This window comes from Panthera leo, chromosome D2 (assembly GCF_018350215.1).
Source record: "Panthera leo isolate Ple1 chromosome D2, P.leo_Ple1_pat1.1, whole genome shotgun sequence".
NCBI lineage: Eukaryota > Metazoa > Chordata > Mammalia > Carnivora > Felidae > Panthera > Panthera leo.
Window position 1 is genome coordinate 55,940,449 of NC_056689.1, and position 17,719 is coordinate 55,958,167.

At 40.2% G+C, this 17,719-nt stretch overlaps 1 protein-coding gene across 3 annotated transcripts in view; it reads right to left on the bottom strand.

Moving 5' to 3' along the window:
- Positions 1-17,719, bottom strand: part of ARHGAP19 (Rho GTPase activating protein 19) — a 74,357-nt gene that overhangs the window by 51,362 nt on the left and 5,276 nt on the right. The window contains exon 1 of one of the 3 annotated variants that reach the window (XM_042908471.1): positions 16,713-16,839. The exons of 1 other annotated variant lie outside the window; for it this stretch is intronic. In XM_042908471.1, the coding sequence (XP_042764405.1) occupies positions 16,713-16,771 (59 nt within the window). In that variant the 5' untranslated portion in view covers positions 16,772-16,839. Of the gene's footprint in view, positions 1-13,938; positions 14,032-16,712; positions 16,840-17,719 lie in introns of those variants that run through there. One more of the 3 variants, XM_042908473.1, reaches the window with a different exon arrangement.

Here is a 17,719-nt window from a genome sequence, read left to right on the forward strand (position 1 = left end):
AGAATAATATAAAAACAGGGAGGGGAACAAAACATAAAAAACTCTTAAATATGCAGAACAAACAGAGGGTTGCTGGAGGGATTGTGGGAAGGGGGACGGGCTAAATGGGTAAGGGACATTAAGGAATCGACTTCTGAAATCATTGTTGCACTATATGTTAACTAACTTGGATATAAAATTAAAAATAAATAAATTATTAAAAATAAGAAAGAAAGAAAGAAAGAAAGAAAGAAAGAAAGAAAGAAACGAAGGAAGGAAGGAAGGAAGGAAGGAAGGAAGGAAGGAAGGAAGGAAGGAAGGAAGGATAATTTGTATAACCTACTTATTGTCTGCTATGATTACTCTTACCACTAGATGGAAGTCTACATGTAAGGTAATCTGCTTAGTGAAAGAACTAGAAACAGAATCCACAGCTGAAAAATCAATTACAGAATAATGAAATGCAAGTGCTTTTGAGGCATGTTGAACCCATGAATCTGCAAAATTCAAGACAGTGGGGGGAAAAAATGTATCCTGCAGATGTATCTTTTGGCTGACTGCTACCAAAACTGCATACCCACAAAAACTAAATGTTTCCTCCCTAGTGAATTGCTTAACTTGATTTGTTCTCCAAGAACCACAACCTTGGCAACATCTATCAAAATATGAGCTATATTTAAAGTTGTCTAAATCTGACTTACCACCCTAAGAGAAGTAGGCACTCTCTGACTACTTTTTCAACTGTCTGGCTCTGAAATATGGCTTTCAATGTGTTACTCTCTGGGAGAGCTGTTAGATAGGAATACACAGAAGTATTAAACGAGAGGCTATTCTTCCTTTTTCTGCATATAAATTTAAACTGGTATCATGAAAAGTTGTATATAGAGAGAAAGGATAAAACAAACCCCATGTGCCCAAGCTGGCAGCATTTTTATATAACAAAAACAGTTCAAAGTTGACAAGTAGTACTACAAGGTTTCAGCAAATAATATCCAATTTCTTAGACAAGAAACGTTTATATCCTAAAGTCCACCCTTAGAATAGCTGTCCAAGGTTTTGTAATTAAGACCTCTTATCTCTAATTTAGACTCCAAAAGTCTGCAAAAGTATATTTGTCCTCTACATTTGATCTCAACATAAACTAATTTCAAAGTACTAGAGCAACTTAACCTGAAATAAATTATTTAGAAATTAAAGAATTCCTGGAGCGTCTGGGTGGCTCAGTGGGTTAAGCATCTGATTTTGGCTCAGGTCATGATCTCATGGTTTGTGGGCTGGAGCCCTGCATCCGGCTCTGTGCTGACAGTGGGAGTCTACTTCAGACTCTTTCTCTCCCTCTATCTCTGCCCCCCCACCTCAAAAAATAAACAAACATTAAAAAAAAATTGTTTTTTAAGAAACTAAAGAATTCCTGATTGCTTATCTTAACCTTAACATTTTTGGAAATCTGACCTAAGATTTTGCCCTATAGAATGACGACCCAATGTCCTCAGTCAAGAGGGCTAATTATACTTCCTCAAAGTATCAGTAACACAAATTTATTAATATGTATTTACTTGTCAATTTGTATCCTTTTTGGGTGTCACAAGAATTGGTATTAATTCTGCTGCTGCCACCTCTCTTAATTTTTCTCCTTCAGGCAGGTATACAATAAGAAAGTTTATTCGAATTAGAAAAATTACATCAAAATTCCTTATTTGGAGAAAGTTCTAAAAGATGCTTTGCTGACAATACAGTGTCTCTCTTATCATTACCTAAAATCTGTTTACCACTCAGAAAAGTATAGTCCAAACTTCAGGAGACTCTCTTTTCCAACAGACTTTAAATGATATGAGCCTCAGGCAACGAAAACACAAAGTACTTCTATGTATGATCAGATTAGGTTCCAAAGACTACTTCTAAATCTATTTGTTCCAAAGTCCAGAGTGATCCTATCCAAGAGACAGCAAGTGCTTTTGCTCTGACATGTGACATTCATATCTTTAAAAAGAGCTTCTATTACCTTAGTCAATATTCTACAAACCTAATCATAAGTCTCTTCAACTAGCATAAGAAGGTGGAATCATAGTCACTCACGTGTCATTTAAAATCAAACTAACCATGATCTACTGAGTGCTTTGTCATTTTAAGAAATCATAAGGTACAGGAACAAGACACTAAGGTAATTTGCTGGCCTCCAGAAGTTTAAAATTCACTCAGCTTTTATTTTTTTCCCCCCACTACCTCTATTTTCAAAAATACAAGTAGCCAATTGCAGGTATAATTAAGCACAGGAGCACCTAGAGATGACTTTGAAAATTAGGTTGTAAACAACTTTTGTTTTATTGTATTTGCATATATACGTTATTTTAAAGAGCTCTTTGGGCAACTGCTAAAAATCCTTTGCATTGCAAGCGATTGTGAGACTTTTTCACAGTAGTACGTCTTAAGCAACCTCCACTTTGGGAAAACACATACCTTCCCACTCCGTCTGAATGACACCAACTGTTGAGAAGATGGAATGCTGAAAAGATGGCATTCTGATATATGGGATTTTATGGTGCATCAAGTATGTAATACTTTTGAAAAAAATTTTAAGTATTTTGAAAAATACTTTCTGAAAATTTAAATATTCTAATGTCTTTTCAACACTTTTATTTCTCAACACCCAAAAAGAATCTATTTTGTCAGTTAAAATACTTACACTTTAATAAAATTTAGGCTTTATCCCCTATACAATCTTAATATACATACCCTGTATTTAAATTTTCAATAAAGGGGCACCAGGGTGGCTCAGTTGGTTAAGTGTCCAACTTTGGCTCAGGTCATAATCTCACAGTTCACGAGTTCAAGCCCTACATGGGCTCTGCGCTAACAGTGTGGAGCCTGTTTCAGATCCTCTGTCCCCCTCTCTCTCTGCCCCTCCCCATAAACATTTAAAAAATAAAAATAAAAAAATAAATCTTCAATGAAAACTGTTAACACATGATGTAGGCATGTTTCACACTGGTGGACTTTGATTGTAAGAGCCTGGTCACAAGGATAGCTGCCACAAAATGACCTTACCCAAAGAAAAAATATTAATAAAGTAAGCCTTGACACTTGAGTGAAGAAACTACTATTGCAACCAAGGGAAGGACTGTGGGGATTCTAAAATGCAAAAAAACTTAAAAATGATAAATAGACTTAAGTATACAAAAGCTAGCCATACTTCAAAGTACAACTTCCAGTGCATGTAGCAATCTCCAATCAAACTATAAAAGAAAGTCATTGATGATAATGCCATTGATGATATTACTAAATTGTATCACTGTATACTTTCTTGGTTTCTCCCCCAATTCTGTTTCCTATTATTTGGTGAGTTATTCTTTAGCGTCATTAATATTACTCAGTTGGTTTTATTTTTGTAATTGTGTTCAACATGAAAATAAGTGAAGAACTTTCTCATTATATAATCCCAATATCACTCTTTAGGTTAGTTTCTAAATTAATAAGGTTCTCCCCTACCCAAAGGTATAATTAAAACACATTTAGCAAATGTAGCTCTCATTATTGTGGCATGCAATTACAAATTTAATATTAAGACCTCTGTAGTATCTATATTTCATTCATGAATGTTGCTTTTTATTCATAGTGATAGAACCCAGCTAAGAGGGCTTTATCTCTAATCAGATGACATATTATCTTAAAACTGTCAAATAATGTTTTACTTATTTATAATAACACATTTCAGAGACTTGGACAAAGATCAACCAAACTATTTTAATTTTCTATGGGAAAAAATGAAAAGAACAAAAAAATAAAAACACAATCATATAATGTTACATTTCTGAAGTGGATATAGCTTTATGTGATATGTTGGACATTTTCTGTTAAACTGGGAGAAGTTTATTTGTCATAGATTGGCTCAGATTATTATTGCATTTTTGTAATCTTACTGAGTCCCAAGAAATTAGTTTTATGCTACATAATAAACTCTGGTCAGTAAACAAGAGAAATAAAGCTCAAACTTGACTACGTTTATTTGAAACTGATCCATACGTCTTTAAACGAAGCATCTCATCTCCGTATTTGTGTATACAAGCAATATTTTAATTATATATTAATTTTTCAAAAGCCAAAGTGTTATTACTTCAGCACAACTAAATTCAGTAGGGGGTGACTAAATTTTTCTATGGTTCCGTTACATTCTGGTGTCCAGCTTTCATGTAATAGTTCAGCCTGACAAATCACCTGTATTTAATCTAATAACTGATACTGTTATTATGTTTTCATATGATCATCTTAAAAGTTATGGCTTTATAGTGTTATAGTTATGAATTTCACACTAACACATTTCCCGTTATAAAATGTACTATCATTAACGCACTCCATATTTGAATAATTACTTATAAGGTAGATCACAAAACTTGTGAACATCTGACAAAATCATTTTCCCCACTATATTACTACAGTTTTACACTTGATTACAAAAAAAAAATGATAGCTTTCCTACAAAATTTTAAGTATAACTAAAGACCATAACACAAAAGATAATACAAGATCATTAACTGCCCAGTCCATGGTACAAACAATAAAAGATGTACAAATTCAGCAGTAGGAGAGAGGCGCCTAGGTGGCTCGGTCAGTTAAGCATCGAACTTCAGCTCAGGTCATGATCTCACGGCTCATGAGTTTGAGCCCTGCATCAGGCCTTCTGCTGTCAGTGTAGAACCTCTTCAGATCCTCTGTCCCCCTCTCTCTCTGCCCCTCCCCCGCTCATTCTCATACTCTCTCTCTCTCTCTCTCAAAAATAAACATTAAAAAAAAAAAAGGTAGGAGAGAAACTCTCACTCTTATACAAGAGATGAGATTTGAGGTAGATCTTAAAGATGAATAGGGTTTGGACAGTGGAAAAAAGAAATAAGTAGTACTTAAATAAGGGGCTTGTTGGTTTGGTTGGTTTGGCTGGTTTTTTAAGAAACATAAAATGTGGGGCACCTGGGTGCCTCAGTCGGTTAAGCATCCAACTCTCGGTATCGGCTCGGGTCATGATCCCACAGTTTCATGAGTTCAAGCCCCTCATCCGGCTCTGCTCTGGCAGCGCAGAACCTGCTTGGGATTCTCTCTCATTCTCTCTCTCTCTCTCTCTCTCTCTCTCTCTCTCTCTCTCTCTCTCTCCTCTCCCCCCCTCTCCCACTCACACTGTCTCTGTCTCTCTCAAAATAAATTTTAAAAAGAAAAGAAAAGAAACATAAAATATGTTCTCCACATACTATGGCAAGCCCTTTTCAAAACATAACGTTAAATAGAGGGGAGTATACAGAGGGGTTAATGAAATAGAGTAGTGGACATCTGTTTTTTGCATACCCGACATCTATTTCCCCCTTCCTCTGGTAAGAGCACCCCTATTCTCCTTTGGGCAATAAGCTCTCCCCATCTTTCAATGTATGTGGTTTGCCACCAATATCGACCCTACTCCCTGGGCAGCAAGTGTGAGCTCAGGACCCAGGCTTAACCAATGGAAACATTCTATGCTCCTCATTGATTCAGACAAAGGCCCACAGAGTCAAGCCAGGAAAAGATTTAATTGCAGAGTCATGCTAGATGCTAAGATTGCTAAACCTGTGGAATGTGAGACTGAAGCTGCTGGTGGTCCTTTACTGCATCTTTTGTGAAGAACTTGCCTTCTCAAAAAGCAGGAAAAAAAGGAAGGAAACCAGATCTAAGAAAGCAAGAAGCAGATGCCTCATGACACTGAGATTTGAGAATTTCAATACAGACTAAGCCATGCTTGATCTACCCCTTGGACTTTTCATTTTCTTAAGCCAATCAATAGCATCTCTTTGCTTAAGCTAGTTTAAGTTTCTGTTACATATAACTGAAAGAATCCTAATAAATATGCTAAAAATGTCACCCCCTAGGGGCCCCTGGGTGGCTCAGTCAGTTGGGCGCCGGACTTCGGCTCAGGTCATGATCTCACAGCTCATGAGTTCGAGCCCCGCGTCAAGCTATTGTGCTGACCATTCGGAACCTGGAGCCTGCTTCAGATTCTGTGTGTATCTCTCTCTCTGCCCCTAACCCACTCACATTCTGTCTCTCTATCTGTCTCAAGAATAAATAAACATTTTTTTAAAAATTAAAAAAAAAAAAAAAAAAAAAAAGTCAGCCCCTAGTATAAATCCCAGCCCCTCTTTGGTCATTTTGGTATTCTGCCTCCCTACTTCTTCCTTGGGAAATCTCTCTTCTAGATCACTTCTTGCTGGGCTCATTATCACCACTGCCTCTAAAGCCTGCCCTATGGCTGTGGCTGGCAGCCTCTATTAGGAAGTTACCCTCTCTTCTCCATATTTTCTTTTTAATTTGTATCTTATCACTTGTGCTTCTCCTTTCTGTACCATTTTTCCAATGCTTCTTGGCTTTTTAATAAGCCAGTCTTGGGTTTTCTTACAATGTGAACTTCTGTTCAGCCAAATGCACCAATCACAGCACACAGCATGCGGCCTTTGGTTCTTCAGCTCAGCTCATTTCGGTGATTTTCATTGTCCCACGTTATTCAAAGGTTCATTTAAAAAAAATAACAAAACTTTCAAGCTTAATGCTGTGTTATGCCAAATAACTGATGCTGATATTAAATCTAAATTCAGGATAAAAGGGTATTACTCTAATAAGTATAACTAAAAACTACACTTGTTCAAAAGATTCATGTGCAATACCCAGACCTAGAACAAGGCCAAAAAAAATTATTATACATTAGACCCTGGCAGAAATGCAATTAACTCTTTTAAAATTATATATATATTTCAAGATCATTACAAACAACAATTTCTAAAACCTCGTATAACTACCTACCCGAAACCCCATTTAAAGATAGGGAAATACAGGGGCGCCTGGGTGGCGCAGTCGGTTAAGCGTCCGACTTCAGCCAGGTCACGATCTCGCGGTCCGTGAGTTCGAGCCCCGCGTCAGGCTCTGGGCTGATGGCTCGGAGCCTGGAGCCTGTTTCCGATTCTGTGTCTCCCTCTCTCTCTGCCCCTCCCCCGTTCATGCTCTGTCTCTCTCTGTCCCAAAAATAAATAAAAAAAAAAAAAACGTTGAAAAAAATAAAGATAGGGAAATACAAAGGTAACTTGCTCAAAGACACAAACTGCTTTAATTGAGAGAACAGTATCAATAAACAACACACCCTCTGGGATCTCTGCAAGTTTGAAACTGCAAAGATCAGTAAGGTAATACTAACACTTTACACATCAGCATGCCTCAAAAAAAAAAAAAATACAGATAAGCAATAGTTATCAGGTTAAATATAATTTAACAGTCTTGGGGGGCTTGGGTGGCTCAATCCGTTGAGCGTCCAACCTCAGCTCAGGTCATAAGCTCACAGTTTGTGAGTTCAAGCCCCGCATGAGGCTCTCTGTTGTCAGCACAGAGCCCACTTTGGATCCTCTGCCCTGCTCCCTCTCTGCCCCTTCCCTGCTGGTTCTATATCAAAATAAATACATAAACTTTAAAAAAATAGATAAATATAATTTAACAGTCTTGCTCTAGGTTCTTTATTCCAGGAAACAGTCATTCCATCTAGAAAGCATAAAGACTTTTACAAGTTTACATGCAAATAAGTGTGTCAGTGCAAATTTAACCACCCATCACTCTCTTGTCTTCTCTGATGTGTTTCTGTCCCTCCTCATTCTTTCAGATCCTACCCAGTATCTCATACTCTTCCATAGAAGTCTTAGGAAGCGCTACAGCAAGGGAGGCAAAGAATTAGAGTGAGATGATTATCCACATGTGCCAGTTATTGATTTCATGCCTCTCACCCACCCTTGCCTACTCTGCAAAAATGGAGCTGGAGCCCTTAAATATATTTCCTTCTCCAGGCACCTGGATGGCTCAGTTGGTTAAGTATCCAACTCCTGGTTTCCACTCCGGTTATGATCTCAGGGTTCGTGGTTTGGCCCCCCCGCCCCCAGTGTGGAGCCTGCTTGGGATTCTCTCTCTTTCCCTCTCTCTCTGCCTCTCCCCACTCATAAGCTCTCTCTCAAAATAAATTTGTTTAAAGTTTATGTATTTTCTTCTCCAGCTGGCATGACAATGAGAGTTCATAAAGAACACAGGGGTGACACTGCAGGAGGAGGAGCCTTTCCCTTTCCCTTTCCCTGGCCCCAGGGCACTCCACTAGGAAAGCTCCTGCAGCACGCACAGCTTCTCCAGTACCCAGATCCCACAGCATCGGCAGCTTCTCCAGTGACAGCCTCCTGCAGTCTATAGCACTGAGCAGCACCCATAAGCCAGTAGCTCCCTAGGAACAGCTTTCCCCAGTACCCTAAAGCGTGGATTTCTAGCAGGTTCTATAAGGTGAATTTCCAACAAGTTCCACCACAACAACTTTTCTGCCATCCAATGTGAGCCATAGCCATGCCTTAAACAAAGCGTGGACCTCTTTCTTGTACGTTCTATCTCAGCCCTAAGGATTATAGTGGATTCTTTTTTTTTTTTTAATCAAGGTATAAATGGCAAATAAAATTGCAAGATGTTTAAAGTGTACAACATGATGATTCAATATATATAAGCTGATTCTGATATCTACTATTTATATCATCTTTAGAGATCTCTTTCACTTACTAGCCAATCCCTGTTAACTCCAATCCCACTATAGTTAACAATTCTTTATATTAAACGCTTTTTGCTCAAATTACTGTATAGTTTCTGTGTCCTAGTTGAACCTCAACTGAGCTATCAGGTAAAACTAGCAAACCATCAGCACAAAATAGATGGGCTCTGGCATTTCTAGAAAAAAACCCATCCTAAAAAATGATTAATAAAAGTGTAGTTAAGAGAATTCATACAAGGTAACCAGAGGGTATCTTCAAGAAGGAAATGAGATCATTGCTGTTAAAAAATAATAATAATAATAAGCATTAATATAATCAACTGTAGTGTATCCCTCCCAAGGATAAAATAAGGCAAACTGGTGTACATAACTTGTATATTCTTTGTGCAAATTACCAAATTTGCATTTAGCAATTGGCTTCTTGTGAGCCTGAATGGAGTCAGTCTCCTCAAACCCACCTAATGGATAAAATAGTGTCTGAACTCACAATAACAAAAACAGACTGCCACTCTCTGATGACCTTCCACATAACCAACCAGCAACCTCCAGCTTTAACATTTGTTAATCTCACAAACTCTACAAAAGGTCAGAAGCAAAGAAAAGTAAGCCACTTTTATGTGGATTATTTTAAAATTCTATTCCTTCTTCCCCTCTCCTTCCACAAGACTGGCCTTGTCTATAAATATAATGATCAAACCCTCTAAGCCAGGTAATTGATAAAAATATAAAATGAAATGATTCAGATTCAAGAAAGACCATTGAAGCAGGTCTGCATGGCTCAGTCAGTTAAGTGTCCAACTCTTTTTTTTTTTTTTTTTTTTTCAACGTTTTTTATTTATTTTTGGGACAGAGAGAGACAGAGCATGAACGGGGAGGGGCAGAGAGAGAGGGAGACACAAAATCGGAAACAGGCTCCAGGCTCCAAGCCATCAGCTCAGAGCCTGACGCGGGGCTCGAACTCACGGACCGTGAGATCGTGACCTGAGCTGAAGTCGGACGCTTAACCGACTGCGCCACCCAGGCGCCCCAAGTGTCCAACTCTTGATCTCAGAGCACATCATGATCTCACAATTCATGGGGTCAAGCCCCAAGTCAGGCTCTGTGCTGACAGTGTGAAGCCTGTTTGGGATTTTCTCTCTCTCCCTCTCTCCCTGTCCTCCTGCTCACTTGCGCTCTCTCTAAATAAATAAATAAATAAATAAACTTTAAAAATGAAAAAAAGAAAAATCACTGAAGAATCTATTCCTGTGCCTGCTTTGGCAGCACATATACTAAAATTGAAGAATCTATTCCTCATTACCCTTCAGATAGAATATTTTTTAATGTTTATTTATTTTTGAAAGAGAGAAGGAGAGAGAGAGAAAACACAAGCGGGGGAGGGGAAGAAAGAGAGGGGGACAGAGCCTGTCACAGGGCTCAAATTCATGAACCGTGAGATCATGACCTGAGCCAAAGTCGCACACTCAGCCAACTGAGCCACCCAGGTGCCCCCCTTCGGATAGGATTTGACAGCACAAATACAAAACTGGATTCAGGTATTTAAATCATGTTTTCCCACTTATGCATGTGAGAAGAGGCAAGTCTTCCAAAGATCAGTAAAGTTTCCATTTTTCACTTTTTTTTTTTCCATCTATCACTTTTCTTGAAGGGTTACACTGCTGTCTTATCAAAGGAAGAACAATATAACAAAAAAGTCTTCAGGAAATTATGTGTTGAGTAACCAATATTCCACTCTCTATGGTGTATTTAAATTAGCAGAATACAGGACCCTTTCCCCATCTATAGGACTTTCCTTATCCTCCAAAAACAATTCCAAAATGGAATGCAAGCATCCAGTAAGTAGTCGTTTCCTAAGCTTCCTGCTGTTCCTAAATTCTAGAAACAGGCTTGGGCCCCAAAACTTGGGCACTGCTGGCATATTAACTGTCACCAACTTATGACAAATGTTATCACTACCATGGCTTGTTATGCTTCCCTCCAACCCTGGATGTTCCCATTTGCTTTTCTAGGTTCACAGCAGGTTTCTTTTTCCCCGTGAATTTTGGGGTTAAAAAGCTTGTGACTCTTTGTTATCAATTTCCCCTCTTCATCTAATAATAGCACTTTTATTATATGTCTGTTCAATTCAAAAAGTACTGAACTGGGCGCCTATGTGGCTCAGCTGTCAAGCATCTAACTTTGGCTCAGGTCATGATCTCACGGTTCGTGAGTTCAAGTCCCACATCGGACAAGCTTGAACCCTGCATCGGGTGAGCTCGTGCCCTGCTTCAGGTGAGCCTCACTTCTCTCTCTCTCTCTCTCTCTCTCTCTCCCCCTCACTCTCTCTCTTCCCCCTTTCTCTGTCTCTCTCTCCCTCCGCCCCTCCTGGGATTCTCTCTCTGCCCCTCTCTCACTTGTTCCCTCTCTCTCTCTCTCTCTCTCAAAAAAAAAAAAAAAAAAAGGTACTGAACTGTATTTCCCTACTGCCAATTATGTAGGAGAAATGGCTACAGATTTTCCTGCTTTAGCTTTTCTCTCTTTGGCCTTTGAAAGTCTTAAATATTTTTATATTGCTATTGGTAGAGTGGATAGCTTCTATTTGTGGATTCCCCTTTAGAATTGTTCACTTAAGCGTAACTTGAAGGTAGAGGAGCCTGGGTGGCTCAGTCACTTGAGCATCAACTTCGGCTCAGGTCATGATCTCAGTTCCTAAAATCAAGCCCCGCATCAGGCTCTGAGCTGACAGCATGGAGCCTACTTGGGATTCTTTCTCTCCCTCTCTCTCTGCCTCTCCCCCACACAAGCACACACACACATACTCTCAAAATAAACTTAAAAAAAAAAGACTATTATTCATTCATTATTGACCACCTATGCAAAGCTAAGCACCGGGAATATGTAATAAAAATAAACATGTGTCCTGCCCTCAAAAAGCCTTACAGAAACCTGAATTTTCTTTTATAATAGGAAATTGATAAGTTTCAAATTCAAATAAAATTCTGTAAATACCTGCTGATCATATAACTAAGACTGGCACTTAAAACTTAAATTCAATTGGCAACATCCTTTAAAGGAATTCAAACTACTCCTGCTACAGACTTGTATTTTGTCTTCAGGTTTTCATCACAATTCAAGATTTTAAAGCAGGATGAGAGATGAGCTCATCAAATTTATCAATCCCCTCTACAGTGTCCAGGCACCAATGATCAACCATTTATAGACACCTCCAAGAGTGAAAAACTCTTCCCTTTAAGATATTAACACACTCAACCATGTCTATCTCAGCTAGGGAAGGAGTCCAGTGCCCATTCATAAACCCAACTTCCCAAGACTTGGAATCTCTTATTCAATACAAATGGCACCAAGAGACACCAAAGTGTTTACACTTTACACTGAGGCAATGAGAATAATTTCACTCTACTAAATTCTAATGTATAAGTAATCAGTTGAGACAACTAAGGTCTCAAGGCTGTGGCAAGACCACCTGGAAATTCTTTCTGGGAAAAGCTATCTTTTGGTGTGCCTGTAGAAATTATGATTTGTTAAACTGCAGATCTGTTCTTTAGTTCTACCAGGAAAAAGAAAATCTATCACATAATGAATGGTTATTACCTGCTAGGCTCAGTACTAAGCAATTTATTTTATTTTATTTTTTTCTTAATGTTTATTTATTTTTGAGAGGGAGAGAAACAGAGTGTGAGTGCGGGAGGGGCAGAGAGAGAGGAAGACACAGAATCTGAAGCAGGCTCCAGGCTCTGAGCTGTCAACATAGAGCCCTACACGGGGCTCAAACTCTCCAACTGTGAGATCATGACCTGAGCTGAAGTCGGATGCTTAACCAACTGAGCCACCCAGGTGCCCCAAGTCTAAGCACTTTAAAAGGACTAATTTAATACTGACATTCTCTGGAGTAGACATCATTGTGCCCATTTATAAATAAAGACACTGAAGCTGAGAGAGGTTTAAAAATTGGCTGAGTATTTTATATATGATCCAGCAATCCCACTTGTGAGTATTTATCCAAAAGTATTGAAATCAGGATCTCAAAGAATTACTGGCACTCTCACGTTCACTGAGGCACAATTAACAATCACTAAGGTATGGAACAAGTTAAATGTCCATGGACAGATGAATGGAATAGCAAAATGTGGTATATACACAGAATGGAATATTACTCAGCTTTTAGAAAGAAGAAAATTCTGCAATAGGTGACAACATGGATGAACCTTATAAGCCAGTTACTGGAAGACAAATGATTCCACTTCTATATATGAGGTATCTAAAATAGTCAATTTCATAGAACAGAAGAGCAGAATGGTGGTTGCCAGGACTGGGAGAGGGGCAATGGGAAGTTACTAATTAACAGGCATAAAGTTCCAGTTAAGCAAGATGAAATAGCTCTTGGGGCGCCTGGGTGGCTCAGTGGGCTGAGCATCCGACTTCGGCTCAGGTCATGATCTCACAGTTCGTGAGTTCGAGCCCCGCGTCAGGCTCTGTGCTGACAGCTTGGAGCCTGGAACCTGCTTCTGATTTCTGTGTCTCCCTCTCTTTTTGCCCCTCCCCCGCTCATGCTCTGTCTCTCTCTCTTTCTCTCTGTCAAAAATAAAAAAATTTAAAGATGAATAAGCTCTTGAGATATGCTGTATAACATTGTACCTATCGTCAACAATATTATCTCATACACTGAAAATTTTGCTAAGAGGGTTCGCGCGTGGATGGCTCAGTCGGTTCAGCGGCTGACTTCAGCTTCGGTCATGATCTCAGGGTTAGTGAGTTGGGGCCCCTACACAGGGCTCTCGGTCAGTGTGGGGTCGCTTAGGATCCTCTGTCCCCCTCTCTCTCTGCCCTTCCCCACCCTCAGAAATAAACATTTACTTTAATTTTATTTATTTATTTATTTATTTATTTATTTATTTATTTATTTGCTAAGAGGGTAGGCCTCGTGTTAAGTATTCTAAAGCACAACGAAAATTTTTATTTAATTGGCACAAGAACTCAAACCCATTTCTGGCACTCCAACCCTCGCTCCGACTTTAACACATACACTGCGGTACTGACAGAGCTCTCTCTCTCCCGGCACTGTGTGACGTTAGGGAATTCGCTTAACAGCTCTGGGCTTGAGTTTCCTCCCCAAGGAAGCTCAGCGCAAAAGCAAGCAGAGCTGCCACCACCAACCGGTGGGTCCGCAGCCAACGCTGCGGACCGACCTCCGGAGGGCATCAACGGGACCAAGTGGAGGCCAGGCTGGATCCCAGCTCCTGAGCCAGACCGCAGGCGTGAAGGTGAGAAACGCGGTGGCAGGAAACAACAAAGCGTTGCCCCGCTGGGTCACCATGACCCAAAGGAAAAGCGTCAGTACGACCAGCCCACGGCCTCGTTTCCAAGGAAGCTGGACCAAGAACTCGGCTCACCTCCGGCGGGAATCCCTGGCTGGCACCTCCCCTTCACTCTGCGCCTCTGTCGCCATCTTAGTCAGCAAACTTCTTTCTCCGCCCCCATCTCCGGCCCCGCCCCCACGCCTTTGGATTGGCTAAGGTGTTTCCCCCCTCTTCCATGCGATTGGGTGACTTTACCACCCCTCCGCAACCTAAAGAGTTTCATGATATTATTGGTCTATTCAAATTACTAACGTTCATTGGTCGCCCCCAGCCCTGGCGGAAAAAAAAAAAAAGGATCCCGGAGGAGACCGAGCCCCGAGACCTGCTGGAGGTTGTAGTTTCTTGTTTTGATTAGCCCTTCGCATTCCACCTACTTTTTAAGGTTCAAGTCAGAAATCCCCAGCCTAGGCTCAAATTATGTCCTGATGTGTAAATCTCAGAATTATACAACTGTCGAATTTGAAATTGACTTTAAGTTAATTATCTAAAATGCAAGATTTGAAAAATAATAATAATAATATAATAAAATGCAAGATTCGTTTTCTGTCCTGACACAGAGACACACGCCTAGAAGGCTAGGTATAGCGCGGCAAACAAGAAGTATGTAACTATTACATTTCGTTCACAGCCCGCTTGCTTCAGACAGTCACACAGCACAGCCGTGGGTCACTTCTGCTTCTTTCCACACGCTCCCTTCCGGCTTCCCAGAGAACCCACAGACTTTGCCTTTCTGGTCTGAAACATGGAACCAAAGGCTGCCTAACTTTGTCCCTGACTGAGCTTTAATGCTTAGTGATAGAAATAATCATAATTCTGCTTGCTCTCCCTGCCTCATGGGCTTCTAGTGAGGATTCACTTCTAGTGAGGCAACAGATGTGGGAACATTGTAAACTTAAGGCATTAATGTTTTTTTTCTGTACTGTTTTACTATGCAGGATTTTTCTAGGGATATTTTTCTTGGGGTTCCTTCGGACATCCTTTCCCGTGAGGTTCCTCCCAGCATTCTTCCCTTTCACTAAGCTCTACCCACATGTGTTTCAGTTTCTCAGTTTCCTGCCTCCAGCCTTTGCACTTGTTACTTTTTCTGACTGGCCCATTTTTCACTTTATTATTGGTCAGGTCTCAGCTTAAATGTCAGTGGCTGGGATGGCTTCCATGGCCCCCACTATATTAAATCAGTTTACTAACTACACTTTCACAGAGCACTCTATACTCGCCCTTCATAGCTTTCATAACCACTTAAAATTACATAGTTGTGGGGCGCCTGGGTGGCGCAGTCGGTTAAGCGTCCGACTTCAGCCAGGTCACGATCTCGCGGTCCGTGAGTTCGAGCCCCGCATCAGGCTCTGGGCTGATGGCTCGGAGCCTGGAGCCTGTTTCCGATTCTGTGTCTCCCTCTCTCTCTCTGCCCCTCCCCCGTTCATGCTCTGTCTCTCTCTGTCCCAAAAATAAATAAAAAACGTTGAAAAAAAAATTAAAAAAAAAAAATAAATAAAATTACATAGTTGTTTGTATGAGTATTTATTTCATGTGAAGTTTCCAACTAGACTTCCTACCACACATGCACAGAGACTACATCTATTTTGCTCCCCATGGCTTCTGACAGAGTGACCTTTCAGTAAATAGTTTTTGAACAAATGATTAAACAAGTCCTCAGATTATATAATCCAAAACAAAAACTGAATCTCATGATCCAATAGGTTATTTCAATTGATGACTTGATATTAAAAGTTTGATGAAGGGGCGCCTGTGTGGCTCAGTCAATTAAGCATCTGACTCTTGGTTTCAGCTCAGGGCACAATCTCAGTTCCCGAGTTCGAGCCTCACGTCTGGCTCCACACTAACAGTGAGGAGCCTGCTTGGGATTCTCTCTTCCTCTTTCTCTGGCCCTCCCTCACTCTCTCTTTCAAAATAAATATAAGAAAAAAATCTTTACAAAGTTTGATGAAAGTGTTAAAATAAAATTGCTTTATTTTATTTTATTTTTGTTTTTTGTTTTGTTTTTTTTTTTTTAGAGAGAGAAAGAGTATGAGAGGGGAAGGGGCAGAGAGAGAGAGAGAGACAGAAGATCTGAAGTGGGCTCTGTACTGACAGCAGAGAGCCCGATGTGGGAATGGAACTCAACAAACTATGAGATCACGACCTGAGCTGAAGTCGGACGCTTAACTGACTGAGCCACCCAGGTGCCCTATTTTATGTCTTATGTTTAACAGATGATCTCTGTTGAACAAATACATGAAAAGAAACATACAGTTCAACAAACACGTATCAGTGAAATTGTTCATTGAACCCGTGACAGACTTGGAAAATCCAAGCTGCATATTTGGTATAAATACAAAGCGAGGAACACAAGGCTCAAATTCTGCAAAGAATTTCTCCCAAGAAGGAACAAGTTTTGTTTTTTGGGGGTTTTTTTCCTAGCTGCATGAGACCCAGCATCAACTGACTGATTGGATTGAATGGCTGTTTTCACACAGAAGAAATGTTCACAACTTTGAAATTTCACTGCTACAACCAGGTAGAATACCACACCACTCTATTTCTGGTTTATCTGTTTTGATGACATTTTTATACAAAGCCCTTACCGTTTGGAGAACTACAGCACGGTAGTTAAGAGCATGGGTTCTGGAGCCAGTAAGCCTACTTTAAAATCCTAGCTCCGTTACTTCTAACCGTGACCCAGACAACTTATTTCACTTTCTGAGTCCACTTCCTCCTCTGAAAAACGAGGATAATAATAAGTACGCCCCAGCCGACGAGCCTGCCAACAAGCAAGGGGGTCCTGGCTCCCCTGAAATCATCCTTACTCAGTCTGGCTGCTGACTGCCAGCCTGGTGAGAAGCATGGCTGTACAGCAGGTATTCATGAACAGTTCAGAAAGTCATCTTGTTTCCAACAGTCTGGCTGAACCGAAGGTCATGGAAAAGTGGCCCCAGCCCTGCAGGAGTGACAGACTGGGAGAGACAAAATGAACACACATAAGTCACATACAACAGAAGTCAGGTTAGAATTACAGAGGACTATATATTCAAGCAGAGAAAAGACTCCTAAGAATTCAGAAGTATGGCGCAGGGAAGAGGGCCAGGGCCACAAATATCACTGCACCTCCATCTGCCTACCTCCAACAAACTGCAAGCATCTTTTTATATTGTTTAATGACACATATAATACGTGAAGATATTCCCTTTGTAAAAAAAATTTAAATAATACAGATAAAAATCTCGCTCGTCAACCGCCCCTACCTCTAGTCCCTCCTCTAAGAAACTATTTTCAGTTTAATATATGTTCTTCTAGATCTTTTTCCACACAGTACATTCATTCAGGAAATATTTATCGAGGGGCGCCTGGGTGGCTCAGTCAGTTAAGCATCTGACTTCAGCTCAGGTCATGATCTCGTGGTTCATGAGTTCAAGCCCTGCATTGGGCTCTGTGCTAACCACTCAGAGTCTGGAAACTGCTTCGGATTCTGTGTCTCCCGCTCTCTCTGCCCCTCCCCCACTCATCCTCTGTCTGTCTGTCTCTCTCTCTCTTTCTCTGTCTCTCTCAAAAATAAACATTAAAGAAAAATATTTATCGAATATGTACGATGTGCTAGGTCCTGTTCTAGGCCTGGAAATATAAGTGTGAACAAAGCTGAATTCCTTTACTTATGGCATTTCTTTCCTTTTTTTTTTTTTTTTTTTTTTTTTAGGTTATTTTTTTAGTAATCTCTACACCCAGCATGGACCTCCATCTCATGACCCTAAGATCAAGAGTCACATGCTCTACCAACTGAGCCAACCAGGCTTCCCTTCATTTTTAGATAAATTGTGAT